The sequence below is a fragment of the Ovis canadensis genome, chromosome 12, assembly GCF_042477335.2.
Source record: "Ovis canadensis isolate MfBH-ARS-UI-01 breed Bighorn chromosome 12, ARS-UI_OviCan_v2, whole genome shotgun sequence".
NCBI classification, from domain to species: Eukaryota; Metazoa; Chordata; class Mammalia; order Artiodactyla; family Bovidae; genus Ovis; species Ovis canadensis.
Genome location: NC_091256.1, coordinates 64660368 through 64673491, shown reverse-complemented (window position 1 = coordinate 64673491; position 13124 = coordinate 64660368). Strand labels below are relative to the sequence as shown.

Below are 13124 nucleotides of genomic sequence, written 5' to 3'. Positions count from 1 at the left end.
GTGGGTGGGAGGAGAGCTCGAGAGGGAGAGGATATACGTATCAGTCAGCCACTCGGTCGCTCAGTCATGTCCGACTCTTTGCGACCCCATAGACTACAGCACGCCAGCTGTCCCTGTCCATCACCAGCTCCCAGAGCTTCCTCAAACTCATGTCCATCGAGTTGGTGATACGTATACACATAGCTGATTCATGTTGTTGTACAGCAGAAAACTACACAACATTGTAAAGCAATTATACTCCAATTTAAAAAAAAATAAATGTCATTAAAAACTAAAAGTGAAAAAAGAAAATTCAAGGGGAGCAACAGAGAAAGAAACATAAGGAATATATTATGGGAAACAATGGAGAGATGATTCCCAGAAATATCCCAGGAGCTTCTCACCAGTCCCCTAAGTGTCAGTCCCCAGCAAGGTCCAATGATGCTAACATCCATTACCTTGCATCAACCTGCCGGGTGTGTGACATTGTTTCATACTATCTCTGAATCAAAGCACTGCATTCCACATCCTGGAAAACACTACCTGTCACAGCCTATGCTCCAAAGAAATGTCACACACACCCTAAGGCCACTGATGTAGGTTTTTCAGAAGCCAAGTCCCAGGGTTCTGTTTTTTTTTTTTTTTTTTTAACATTTTGTTGGTCCAAGGTAACCTGCTTTTTGGAATCCTGGCCTCCAGGAAAGTTAATTGCAAGTTCTGGAGATGAGAAGTCTGGAATGGTGCCAGCACAAAATGAACAGGTGATATTCAGTGGAGGTGGGACTCACGGTTGGGGGTGGTGTCAGGGCAAGTGGGAACCACCTGGCTGTACTTTAGAGGGAAGACTCTGAGCAGAGGCCATTGCAAAGGTATGAACTGACTGTCCTTCCTTTATGAATTGCTACCTTTTAGGATCAGAGGAGGATATGACAACCCACTCCAGTATTCTTCCCTAGGAAATCCCATAGACAGTGGAGGCTGGTGGGCTACAGTCCACAGGGTCACAAAGAGTTGGACACGACTAAGTGTCTAGACAACAACAGCAATCTCAGGATAACCATCAGGGTTTGAGTTCTGTCGACAAAGCTTTCCTGACCCACTCACCAAAACAGAATGACAAACACCCTTTGTCCAGGTCTTAGCTTTTTCCTCAGTGCCACTTTAGCCAGACATGGGTTGTTCTCTGCATAACATCTCAAGGTGGCCAAAGCCTATTTTAGGAACAGAAGTCCTGCTCCCAGGACTTGAATTCCAGTCCCCACCATCTGGGCTGCTGCCTCCGGGGATGAAGGAGAGGCTGCCTGGTCTCCCAGTCCAAGTAGGAGAAATGGATAGGACAAAGTCATCTTTGCAGGTCAGGCCTTCCAGTCTTCACATCCCCTATGCTGCTCTCAGCTGTCAGCTCCAAAGCCTGACTCAGCCACCTTCGCCCAGCGCACACATCTCAAGCCACGAGGCAGGCTCTTCTCTGGGAATCCTTCCTTGGCTCCTCCACTCCGTGAATTCTAAACTCCGAGATCGGAGGTCTCACCAGATGCACCCAGGGGCCAGGCTCGAAGCATGTTCTCCTCTGGGCACTGATGGTCAGTTCTCCTCCCTTTCAGCATTTCCCTCTCTTCTCAGAGGGGAGCCACCGGCTGGGGTTCAAGAGAGTGAGGAAGGGTTGGGGGTGGCTCAGTCGTCCTCATCCTCATCTTCGTCCTCGGTGTCTTTGTTGGGGGCACACCTCTGGAAGCACTGCACCACGGTGGCCAGGAAGAAGCTGGAGATGATGGCAGCGATGGACACGGCCACGCCAGAGAAGATGATGACAAACAGGTCTGTGAGCGAGAGGCTGAACTTGCACTCACTGAAGCTGGCCTCCGACAGCTCGTGCAGGAATATCCTCCTGTTCTCCATGGGCAGGGAGCACTGGATTTCGTCCAGGCCTGTGAAAAAGGCAGGAAGAATGAGAGAGAGGTTTAGACTGTGTCTCAGGATGGCCCAAAAGTCAGCAAGGTGAGTGCTGACCAAGTGCAAAGCAGGCGCATCACCCAAACACAAAAGGGGGACAAAGCAGACTTGAATGTAATTTAGACTGCTTCAAGAGGCCTCACAGTAATCACATGGCAGAATCCAGAATGTGCTGGTCTCTCTTGACCCGCTTCAGGACAGGGGTTCCCCAGCATCCAGGTCACGAACATGTACCTCCTATCAGATCAGCAGCAATATCAGATTAGAAGTGAAGTGCACAGTGAATATAATGCACTTGAATCACCCCCAAACCATCCATCCATCCCTTTGCCCACCCCCCGCCATCAGCCTGTGGAAAATTAGTCTTCCATGAAATCAGGCCCTAGTGCCAAAAGGTTGGGAACCACCGCTTTAAGGCATGGCACTCTTGATTTTGAATCACTAAGAGTGGTTGATGGAAGAGAATATCATCTTTCTAGGGTTTAGAAGCTCAGTAGACTCTAATCCAGACCTGATAATATCTGGCCTTGCAGGTGGACAGAGGTAGTGGGATGTATAGGGCCAGTGCCAACCAATGATGGCACACTCCAGTTGGTAGGGTAGCTTTCCAAGAAGAATGCCAGCCTCCTTTTCACTGCTACCCAGGCGAAACTGAACAAAGAAATCAGTGTAGCATCACAGACTGTACTCACTACCCTAGAAGAGTAGTGGGGAAAATAAGCCAAAGCTGACCTTCAGTATATAGTTAGGAAGCTGGCATGAAGCTCCTGTGTGCTTCAGAAGCACCTGAAGACTATACTGAAATTCAGATTTTCAGGCTCCACCTTCTGCAGCCAATTCAGCAGGTTTGGAGTGGGACCCTAGGCTCTGCATTTTTAATAACAATGAGATTCTGATGCTGCTGGTCCCCAAGGCACACTTGAGAAACATTATCTTCTAGTTGATGAGGAAGAATGTGAGGGGTTTTTAGAGAGAGTTCCTGGGACACCCACCCCACTACAACCAGAGAAGTCCTTGCAATCTCTGTCTCATATATTGGGTTCCCTTTAAGATCTCACTTGAAAAGTGAGATTAAAAAGAAGTTCTAATCTTGCTTGTTAATTTAAAAAGAAGTTTCAAACCCACAGTCCCCCCAAAATATTACACCTGGATATGGGCTAAGAAAGTGCTTCATCAGTTCAGTCACTCAGTCATGTCTAACTCTTTGAGACCCCATGGACTGCAACATGCCAGGCCTCCCTGTCCATCACCAACTCCTGGCGTTTACTCAAACTCATGTCCATTGAGTCGGTATTGCCATCGAGCCATCTCATCCTCTGTCATCCCTTTCTCCTCCCACCTTCAATCTTTCCCAGCATCAGGGTCTTTTCAAATGAGTCAGTTCTTCACATCAGGTGACCAAAGTATTAGAGTTTCAGCTTCAACATCAGTCCTTCCAATGAATATTGAGGACTGATTTCCTTTAGGGTGGACAGCACAGCAGTGACAATAAATGCAATCTAGAGCTTACCATTGGCTTCCCTGGTGGCTTAGACAGTAGAGAATCTGCCTGCAATGCGGGAGACCCAGGTTCTATCCCTGGGTTGCGAAGGTCCCCTGGAGAAGGAAATGGCAACTCATTCCAGTATTCTTGCCTAGAGGATTCCATGGACAGAGGAGCCTGGTGAGTTACAGTCCATGGGGACACAAACAGCCAGACATAACTAAGCAATTAACACACACACACACACACACACACACACACACACACACACACACACACACACACAAAGCTTACCATAGGCCAGGCACTGTTCTAAGCACCTCACACATAACAAATCATTTCATACTCACAACTCCATGAGACAGGTCCTGCTATCATCCCCATTTTAAAGATGAGAAAACAATTTCAGAGAGGTAAAGTAATTTGTCCAAAGCACCACAGCTAGTAAGTGGCCTAGCTTTAACTCTAACTCAAATAATCTGCCTCCAGTAGACTTGGCCTATAGCCACTGTGCCTCCAAAAGGAACAGAAAAGGGATGTGGGGCTGGAAAAGATAGACAAGAAGACACGGGCCAGGGGGCACAGGAAGCCAAAGCTGCCTTCCCATGACTGCCACCAAGAGGAATGGTGGCGAAAGAAGTTGTCAGTCACCTGGGGGTGAGGGACACGTTCCTAGAGTAATGGGTTTATGACATTTAGATACCTCTGGAGGACTGCTCCCCCATCAGTAAACTGTTCCTCCTGGGGTACCCTATCTGCCATCAAGCAAAGTTGGAGGGCAGCTAGAGAATTGCAGGTTGGTGAATTTTACCCCTTCCACTTACTTGTAGGAGCCTAAAGCTGAGACTTGTCTGGGACAAACGACCATCTTTAGAAGGGGTGGTCAGTTAAAGTCTAAAGGCTGAGAAGGAACCAGCCATGGAATAAGAGTCCAGACAGAGAAGGAAGCTGGTAAAGAACTCAAGATATGGGAAAAAAGTTCACCTGGGGCTGCAGAGTGAGCCAAGGGGAATTTAGCAAGAGCTGGGGTAGGAGAGATGGACATGGGCTGAGCCCCTGAGAACCCGGGTCTCCAAATAAATACTATGAACTGAGGCCCACCTCCACCAGCAATCCTGTTATGGACTGGACTTTGAAGCCCTAACATGACTATATTGGGACACCAGATCCTTTAAGGTCTTTATGAAGGTAATTACGGTTAAATGGGGTCATAAGGGTGGTGCTCTGATCAGTAGGACGGGTGTCCTTATAAGAAGAAGAGACAGCAGAGAGCTCTCTCTCTCTCTCTCTGCACGCGCAAAGTCCATGTGAAGACACAGCGAGAAGGTGGCCATCTGCAAGTCAGGAAGAAAGACCTCAGCAGAAACCAACTCCACCCACACCTTGATCTGGACTCCTAGTCTCTGGAACTGTGATAAAATAAATTTCTATTGTTTAAGCCCCGCAATCTGTGGTATTTTGTTACGGCAACCCTAGTAGACTAATAACAATCCTCACGGAACACAAATAAAAGATATAGACTTGTGTTAGTATTAAACAATAAAAATTGTTCATTACCAAGCATAATCTATACATCCTGATGTATATACAATACGAACTATATATTAATACAAAGTCAAATTACTGCCATAATTTCACAAACTTCAAATATAAGGAAATGCATAACAGTAAAATGCATGATATTAAATGAATAAAAAGGTCAGCTGTGTCTCTGATCTGGAAGAGGAGAGAAAAATAAGCTAGTAGTAACTAACATTCATACTGCGCTTACTACATGCAAACACTATTTTAAGTATTATGTGCATATTAACTCTGAATTCTCACAACAATTATTACTACGCCCATTTTATGGATGAAAAAACCAAAGCACAGAGAATCCATATAGCTTGCCTTCAACAACACAGTTTCACAAAGATGTGAAGACACTGTTTTCACATTAAGCTCACCTGCCTGCAATTTCTGTTTACCTTTGACTTCCTCTCTGTTCTCAGGAAAACTTCCATTATTCTCTTTTTCAGTGCCTCCTGGTTTCAGAAAGCTGCCTTCAACCCATCTCCATGGGGTACTTCCTCACACCTCACTGATTAGCTGGTCTTTACTGTGTATCTTTCCTTCTATCTCAGAAATGGAAGATGGAGGCGGACTGGCTGAGCCTCACCTTCCTTCTGCCCTCACTCACCTTTCATGCAGTCTATAGCCAACCCACTGATGTTCTTCCAATGGGAACCATTGCCTAGCGACCAGATTTACGTTCCCTCCTCTCCCTGAATCAGTGCCTACCTTAGATATCCAAGGAATTACCTGGACCAGAGCTCTGCAAGTTTGTCCAATTTACACTTGACAATGTTTCTGCCTATTTATTTTCTTAAGCCAAGCTTTTGCTTACCTCTAAGCCTTTTAAATGCAGTTAAACAAAACCAGAGAACTTTAAAAGAGAGTTTTAGTGAGGTTCCCTTGCAGACACTGTTTTCTTCAATGGAAAATAGAGAAAATCAATTGATTTGCCTCTTCTTAGCATCCACTCCACCCCTCCCCAAAGATATTACAAAAGTAAACAAGATGGATACCAATGGACTGCATGAAGCCCAGGCAGTTTCTAAAACCAAGGTAATATTTGCAATTTTCAAAGCCATAATAGGTCATCATGACCCAGAGAAAAGGTCCAGAAGTCCTTTTTTCAATGAGCTGTATTAACTGGCCAACAACCAACCCCCAAAACAACACAAGTCCACAAAGCCTGCCATTTAAATCCACCTTTGCCGATCACAACTCCTCAAGTCGATTCTGATTTCTCTAAGTTCTTTGTGCCTTGAGATTAGACTTGGCATTTTTACAAAGAGACACTTTTAGAAAATGTCATCTCCGATTTCTCTGTGGCTAGAGAAAACAGGCTTGCTTGAAAAACACCACACACAAGCCCACCAGGAGTGGGAGACTCTGGACGCACGCTTGATGGAGCCATCACGATAAGACATACTGACTTAATGGGTTTTTGTATTTCACAAAGGGCAGAGAAATGAGAGTCAGCAGGGCCCAGAGGAGGGGGGCAGGGCACCGCTGTCAGGCCGTCTAAGGACACATTCAAGGCTGGCTGCAGAGCTCAGGAGCTGGAGTCATCTTTCTCTGGGGTCACCTCTTCTCTCCAGCAGGAGTTACTCGACCAGGGTTTCTCAACCTCGGTACTACTGACATTCGGGCCTAGATAACTCTTTGGTGTAGGGGGCTGACCTACACGCTGCAGGATGTTTATCATTGCCCCTGAACTCTGCCCACTAGATGCCAGCATCCTTACCCAGTGTGACAATCAATAATGTCTCCAGACAGTGCTACATGTCCCCAAGAGGAGGGCAGGGAAGGAAACAGAATTTCCTGGTTGAGAACTGCTGCTTTCAGCTGAAATGCTCAGCTAAATAGATAACTTTCTAAGGCAGGGCTACTGTTAGCTACTAGGCACACATTTAGTTGTTAAATGGCGTTTTAATTCGTGCATTAAACAAAACTGGTAAGGTTTTATGCTAGATACAAAAAAATATAAGAAAGGAGAAAAAGGCAGGAAGGAAGAAAAAGGAAGGAGTGCCATATTGCAAATGGCTGGTCCCAACTGAGTCTAACTGGGTGGAAAGCAGAACTAAGAAAGCCCAGGGGAGACCCGGAAGCACCCTGGGTAGATTTCTGAAAACAAAGACATTCACATCTCCCAATCCTGTGAGCCCTCACTCATTTCCCAGACTGCAAAGAGTGTGTGTGCAGGGGGTAGGTAGCACTTATTGAGCACCTACTATGTTCTGATGCAGTGCACACCCCTTAACACATGACACTTATAACTGACCTCCCTTGGGGAGGTGAGTGGCATTACCATCAATTCATAGGCGAGGAAGCAGGCCTCAGAAATCCTGGCAATTCACGTACTATAATAAGGAAAGCCCGAATTCAACTTACCCTCTCAGCTCTGTTTTACTCCAAAGCCTGTGTTTTTCCTGTCACCTTATGTTGCCTGTAATGCTGAAGAAAGGGACACATTCAGCCTCCAGAAGCTTATAATCTGGCATGCCTGTGTGTTCAGTCGTTCAGTTGTGTCCTACTCTTTGCGATCCCGTGGACTGTAGCCTGCCAGGCTCCTCTGTCCATGGGATTCCCCAGGCAAGAATACTGGAGTAGGTTGCCATTTCCTCCTCCAGGGGATCTTCCCAACCCAGGGATCAAAACCACGTCTCCTTTGTCTCCTGCATTGACAGGTGGATTCTTTACCGCTAGGCCACCTGGGAAGCTATAGTCTGACAGAGGAGCCTAAACTTAAAAACAGCAAGCAGTGGAGAAGATGATGCATGATTGAGAATTGAGTATGGGCTTTACAAATTCAGAAAATAAAGAGCTGAATGTCTGGAAGATACGATAAGTATTCATCCATATTCATGGAATGAACAAGTTATCTTTGAGTTGGGGGATCACTGGAGAGGAATGAGAAATGTACTGCAGGTAAGAGGCCTGAGTAGAATCTGGTGAGAAGCAACATGAGATATGTCCTCCTGGGCTACTATGTGCGTGCTTAGTCACTCAGTCGTGTCCGACTCTTTGCAACCCCATGGACTGTAGCCCTCCAGACTCCTCTGTCCATGGGGATTCTCCAGGCAAGAATACTGAAGTGGGTTGCCATGCTCTCCTCCAGGAGATCTTCCCAACCCAGGGCTGGAACCCAGGTCTCTCACATTGCAGGCAGATTCTTTACCATCTCAGCCACGAGGAAGCCCAGTACTGGAGGATCAAACCTGTGTCTCTAGGAGGATCAAACCTGTGTCTCTTAGGTTTCCTGCGTTGGCAGGCAGGTTCTTTACCACTAGCACCACCTGGGACATCTGGGCTAGAATAGCACCCCCTAAATACAACATCTTCCCAAGTGACTCTTACTGGTTGATGTCAAGTGGCTGCGTGTGGAGTCATTGGAGCATCACTGCAAGGGATTGAGAATCTGGATTAAGGGATTAAAGGAAAGCAGCCCTGAGCCAGGATCAGGCTGCAATAGCTTTTTAAGCTTTTTTTTTTTTTAATCAACTCAACAATTGTTGTTTAGTCGCAAAATCATGTTGGACTCTTTTACAACCCCATGGACTGTAGCCCTCCAGGTTCCTCTGTCCATGGGATTTCCCAGGCAAGTGTATTGGGATGGGTTGCCATTCTCTTCTCCAGGCAATCTTTTCAACCCGGGGATCAAACCTGTGTCTCCTGCATTGGCAGGTAGATCCTTTACCACTGAGCCATGTGGGAAACTCCAACTCAACAACAGTCATTTTTTATTTTAAGCATCTTAAGAAACATTCAAATAAGGAGATAAGGCAATGCTGTCACACAGAGACAATGGTCAGGCTGCCCTAATGAGACAGGACACATGGCGTGAGCCTGCTCACTCATTCATGTCACCTGATGGCCCCTGTGCAGGCATGTGAGCTTGTAATCCCCTGGGCAGTGGTTTCTACATGTCCTGCATCCCAGAGGCAGCCAGGAAGTGCAAGGCATGGGCAGAAGTTGAGGGTAAAACCATCAGCCCGTGACTAAGATTGCTCGGAAGCCTAGAGTCTAGAGCTATGGTCCTCAGGCTTTTGAATTTTACATAGTAGTAAAAAATTTTAAAGTAAGAAATAGATGAGATTGACAGAGGACTGCAGCTGATAATTCTGTTCAGTTAGGACACCACGCACACACACACACACACACACACACACACGCACACTATCATCATTTTATAAAAGATAAAATTTGTACATCTGTACACCATTAAAGTAGAGACATCATTTTGCTGACAAAGGTCCATATAGTCAAAGCTATAGTTTTTCCAGTAGTCAGCTGTGGATGTGAGAGCTGGACCGAGCGCTGAAGAATTGATGCTTTTGAATTGCAGTGCTGGAGAGAAGACTCTTGAGGGTCCCTTGGACTGCAAGGAGATCAAACCAGTCAATCCTAAAGGAAATCAACCCTGAATATTCATCAGAAAGACTGATTCTAATGCTGAAGTTCCAATACTTTGGTCATGTGATGCAGAGAACCAACTCACTGGAAAAGACCCTGATGCTGGGAAAGATTGAAGGCAGGAGGAGAAGGGGGTGACAGGTTGAGATGGTTGGATGATGGTGGTGGATGGTCCATCACCAACTCGATGGACATGAGTTTGAGCAAACTCTGGGAGACAGTGAAGGACAGGGAAGTCTGGTGTGCTGCAATCCATGGGGTTGCCAAGAAGGGGACTTAGCAACTGAAAAACAACAACATGAATAAAGACAGGATTGGAGAGCATGGCTTACCTGTGTGGCCATAGGAGTTCCTAAACCGTCTCCCCAAAGGGACCAACTGTCCCACCTAATGGCCACTGGTGCTGGACAAGCACAGGCACCTCCTTTGCAGGACAAAAGTCCTCTTCCCTAAATTCATCGTCAGATGCTTCACAGCTGCCTGAAAAGAGGAAGACGTTTCTCCCATGCTTTTCCCTCTTGGGAGGTGGAAACATTCACTGCTCTTTGGAAACAGGTGGAACAGAACAGAGCACCCACAGAGAGTGAGGGCCCATCAGTTCACCCCGCAGCCTTACAGGATAGTCTGCCAAGCACTGCATTGTCTGTGGGGGTATGTGTGTGTGCTCAGTCACTCAGTCATGTTCCACTCTCTGTGGCCCCATGGACTGCAAACCTCCAGGGTCCTCTGTTCATGGGATTCTCTAGGCAAGAATACTGGAGCAGGTTGTCACTTCCTTCTCCAGGGGACCTTCCCAACCCAAGGATCGAACCTGTGTCTCCTTCCTCTCCTGCACTGGCAGGCAGATTCTTTACCACTGAGCCACCTGGGAAGCCCCTGTTGCATTGTCTATGCTCCTATAATCTATAAAACAAGCTCCATAGATGGTACTGTAGTAACTCCAGTTTGCAGACAAATAAACAGAATACTATTTATGTTACCTGCTTCCAATTCCCCAAAGGAGAAGTGATGGAGCCTGGATTTGGAGTCATTACCCTCCCCTATTGCCTTACAAATGCTTGAACAAGTGTCTGTAGGGATACTGAGACCCAGTAGGTCACAGACTTTAGCCAAAGCTGCACAGGAAACTTATAAACTCAATCTAGAACCCTCACTACCTCCAATGGAGGCCCAAGCCCAGAGTCCTCAGTGGGGAGAGGTCATTTCTGAAGAGTTTGGGTGTTGTCCTAACATCCTAGGGCTTCCATAAAAATTATCACAAACTGGGTGGCTTAAAACAAATTCATCCTCTCATAGTTGAGGCCAGAAGTCCAAAATTAAAGTGCCGGTAGGGCCAGGCTCCCACTGAGGGTTCTAGGGAAAAATTCTTTCTGGCCTGTTCCAGCTTCTGGTGACTCGTGGCATTCCATGGCTTGTGGCAGCATCACTCCAGTCTCCACAGCTGTCTTCACAAGACTTTCTGCTCTGTATCTCGTTCTGCCTTTCTGCTCTGTATTTGATGGACCAAACCAGTCAATCCCAAAATAAATTAACCCTGAATATTCATGGGAAGAACTGATGCTGAATCTGAAGCTTCAATACTTTGGCCACCTGATTCAAAGAACTGACTTATTGGATAAGATGCTGATGCTGGGAAAGATTGAGGGCAGGAGAAGTGGGCAACAGAGGATATGATGGTTGGATGGCATCACTGACTCAATGGACATGAGTGTGAACATAATTTATGAAGGACAGAGAAGCCTGGCTTGCTGCAGTCCACAGGGTTGCAAAGAGTCAGACATGACTTAGGGACTGAATAACAACAGTCTCTTTCACATCTCTCTTTCTCTTACAAGGATGCTTGTCATTGGATTTAGGGCCCATCCTAAATCGAGGATGATCTCATCTCAAGATCCTTAACTCAACTATATCTGCAAAGATTTTTTCCAAATAAGGTCACCTTCACAGGCTCTGGGTATTAGGGCTTAAACATATCCCTCTCAGTTCAGTTCAGCTGAGTCGCTCAGTCATATCCGACTCTTTGAGACCCCATGAATCGCAGCACGCCAGGCCTCCCTGTCCATATCCCTCTAGGGGATGCAATTCACCCAATCGAGATGTCTAGCATGTAACAGTCATCCTTCAGCTTTTTACACTCCATCTCTACTCATATGGAGTCTGCTTTCAGATTTCATTTGGGGCAATCACCTCTTACCCCCTGGGTATGTCTTGTCCAACTTTCTTTCTTCATTTATTTTTTGGCCATACTGCACAGCATGTAGGATCTTAATACCCTGAATGGGGATTGAACATGCAATACCACCATGCAGTGGTAATGTGGAGTCTTATCAACCAGATTACCAGGACAGCCCCTTGATGTGACCTTCTTAAAATGCATGACCCCTTGCCCAAGTCTCTCTGCCCCAGCACACTGATCTTGTGTGGACTGACCAAAAGCATGGCCGGAGCCCACTCAATCCAGCAGCCCTGCCCTGCAGAACTCATCAACTTGTCTCTGCTTTCCAGACTCCCAGGGCTGCCCCATTCTCTCCTGAGTCTGCTTCCCAAGCCTCCTCTTCAGTTCTGTGAATTACCTGACATCCTTGCATTTTCCTTGCTTACATTAGCCAGGATTGGCTTTTTTTGTTTACACTTCAGAGGCCCAATTAACCAACAGATTATAGGAAAACTGAGTTCAAGGATGAGCCGGACACCTGTTACACTGTCACAAATCATCTCACTCTGCCCAGCTGTCCCACCAAATCACATGCTGTGGCTCCAGGCTCTTGAGGGAGCAGGGATGACTCTGTGCAGCTCATCTCCTGGCCTAGGGAGACAACTCGGGGAACAGGGACAATTGATGGAAATCTGAGTTCCTACCTTCTGTCTCCTTCCTCCAACCCAGATCCATCTTCCACTGAAACAAGGTGGGCACCAGCTCATCCAGGCCCAGGCAGAATGCAGCCCACTGCTCCTTCACTTCAGAACCACCTCCTCCTGCTCTGCCAGGCCCACTCCAAAGAGATGGGCCAGTCCTCATGCAGGGCGGTTTGGCTCCCTGCCTGCTGCCACCCCTCCAGGCCCTCTCCTCTGACTGATGACTTCTCCCCAGCAACTGACACCTGAGCTGGAGAGGGTGAAGAGCTGCCACACTCCTGAAATAGATGGTGACACAGCGGAAGGCAGATTGAGATTAATCTCTCGCCCTTTGCCAACAAACAGACCTGCAGCCAGCCAGAGGCTCGCAAGGGGCCCTTCCCCCGATTTGGCCTCTCTTGGGACCTGGCTAATGCCAGGCTCCTCTAAGTGCTTTTTGTCATTAAAAATATATTTTTGTCTTCCTAATTCCACTTATTATGCAAAGCCTGTGTATCCACCAAAACAACAGAACTAAAAAGAAGGAACTAAATACATGTTTAATACATTGGCTTACACCTGTCTAGAATTTTTTTCTTCTCTGTGTTCAGTTCAGTTCAATCATTCAGTCATGTCTGACTCTTTGCGACCCCATGGAATGCAGCACACCAGGCTTCCCTGTCCATCACCAACTCCTGGAGCTTGCTCAAATTCATGTTCATCCAGTTGGTGATGCCATCCAACCATCTCATCCTCTGTCATCCCCTTCTCCTCCTGCCTTCAATCTTTCCCAGAATCAGAGTCTTTTCCAATTAGTTGGCTCTTTGCATTAGGTACCCAAGGTATTGGAGCTTCAGCTTCAGCATCACTCCCTCCAGTGAATATTTAGGACTGATTTCCTTTACGATGGACT

At 46.7% G+C, this 13124-nt stretch overlaps 1 protein-coding gene across 1 annotated transcript in view; it reads right to left on the bottom strand.

Moving 5' to 3' along the window:
* Window positions 1–221: 221 nt before the first annotated feature.
* Window positions 222–13124, bottom strand: part of LRRC38 (leucine rich repeat containing 38) — a 36114-nt gene continuing 23211 nt past the window's right edge. Inside the window, exon 2 of the mRNA XM_069544906.1 lies at window positions 222–1907. Coding sequence (XP_069401007.1) covers window positions 1654–1907 — 254 coding nt within the window. The 3' untranslated portion in view covers window positions 222–1653. The remainder of the gene's footprint in view (window positions 1908–13124) is intronic.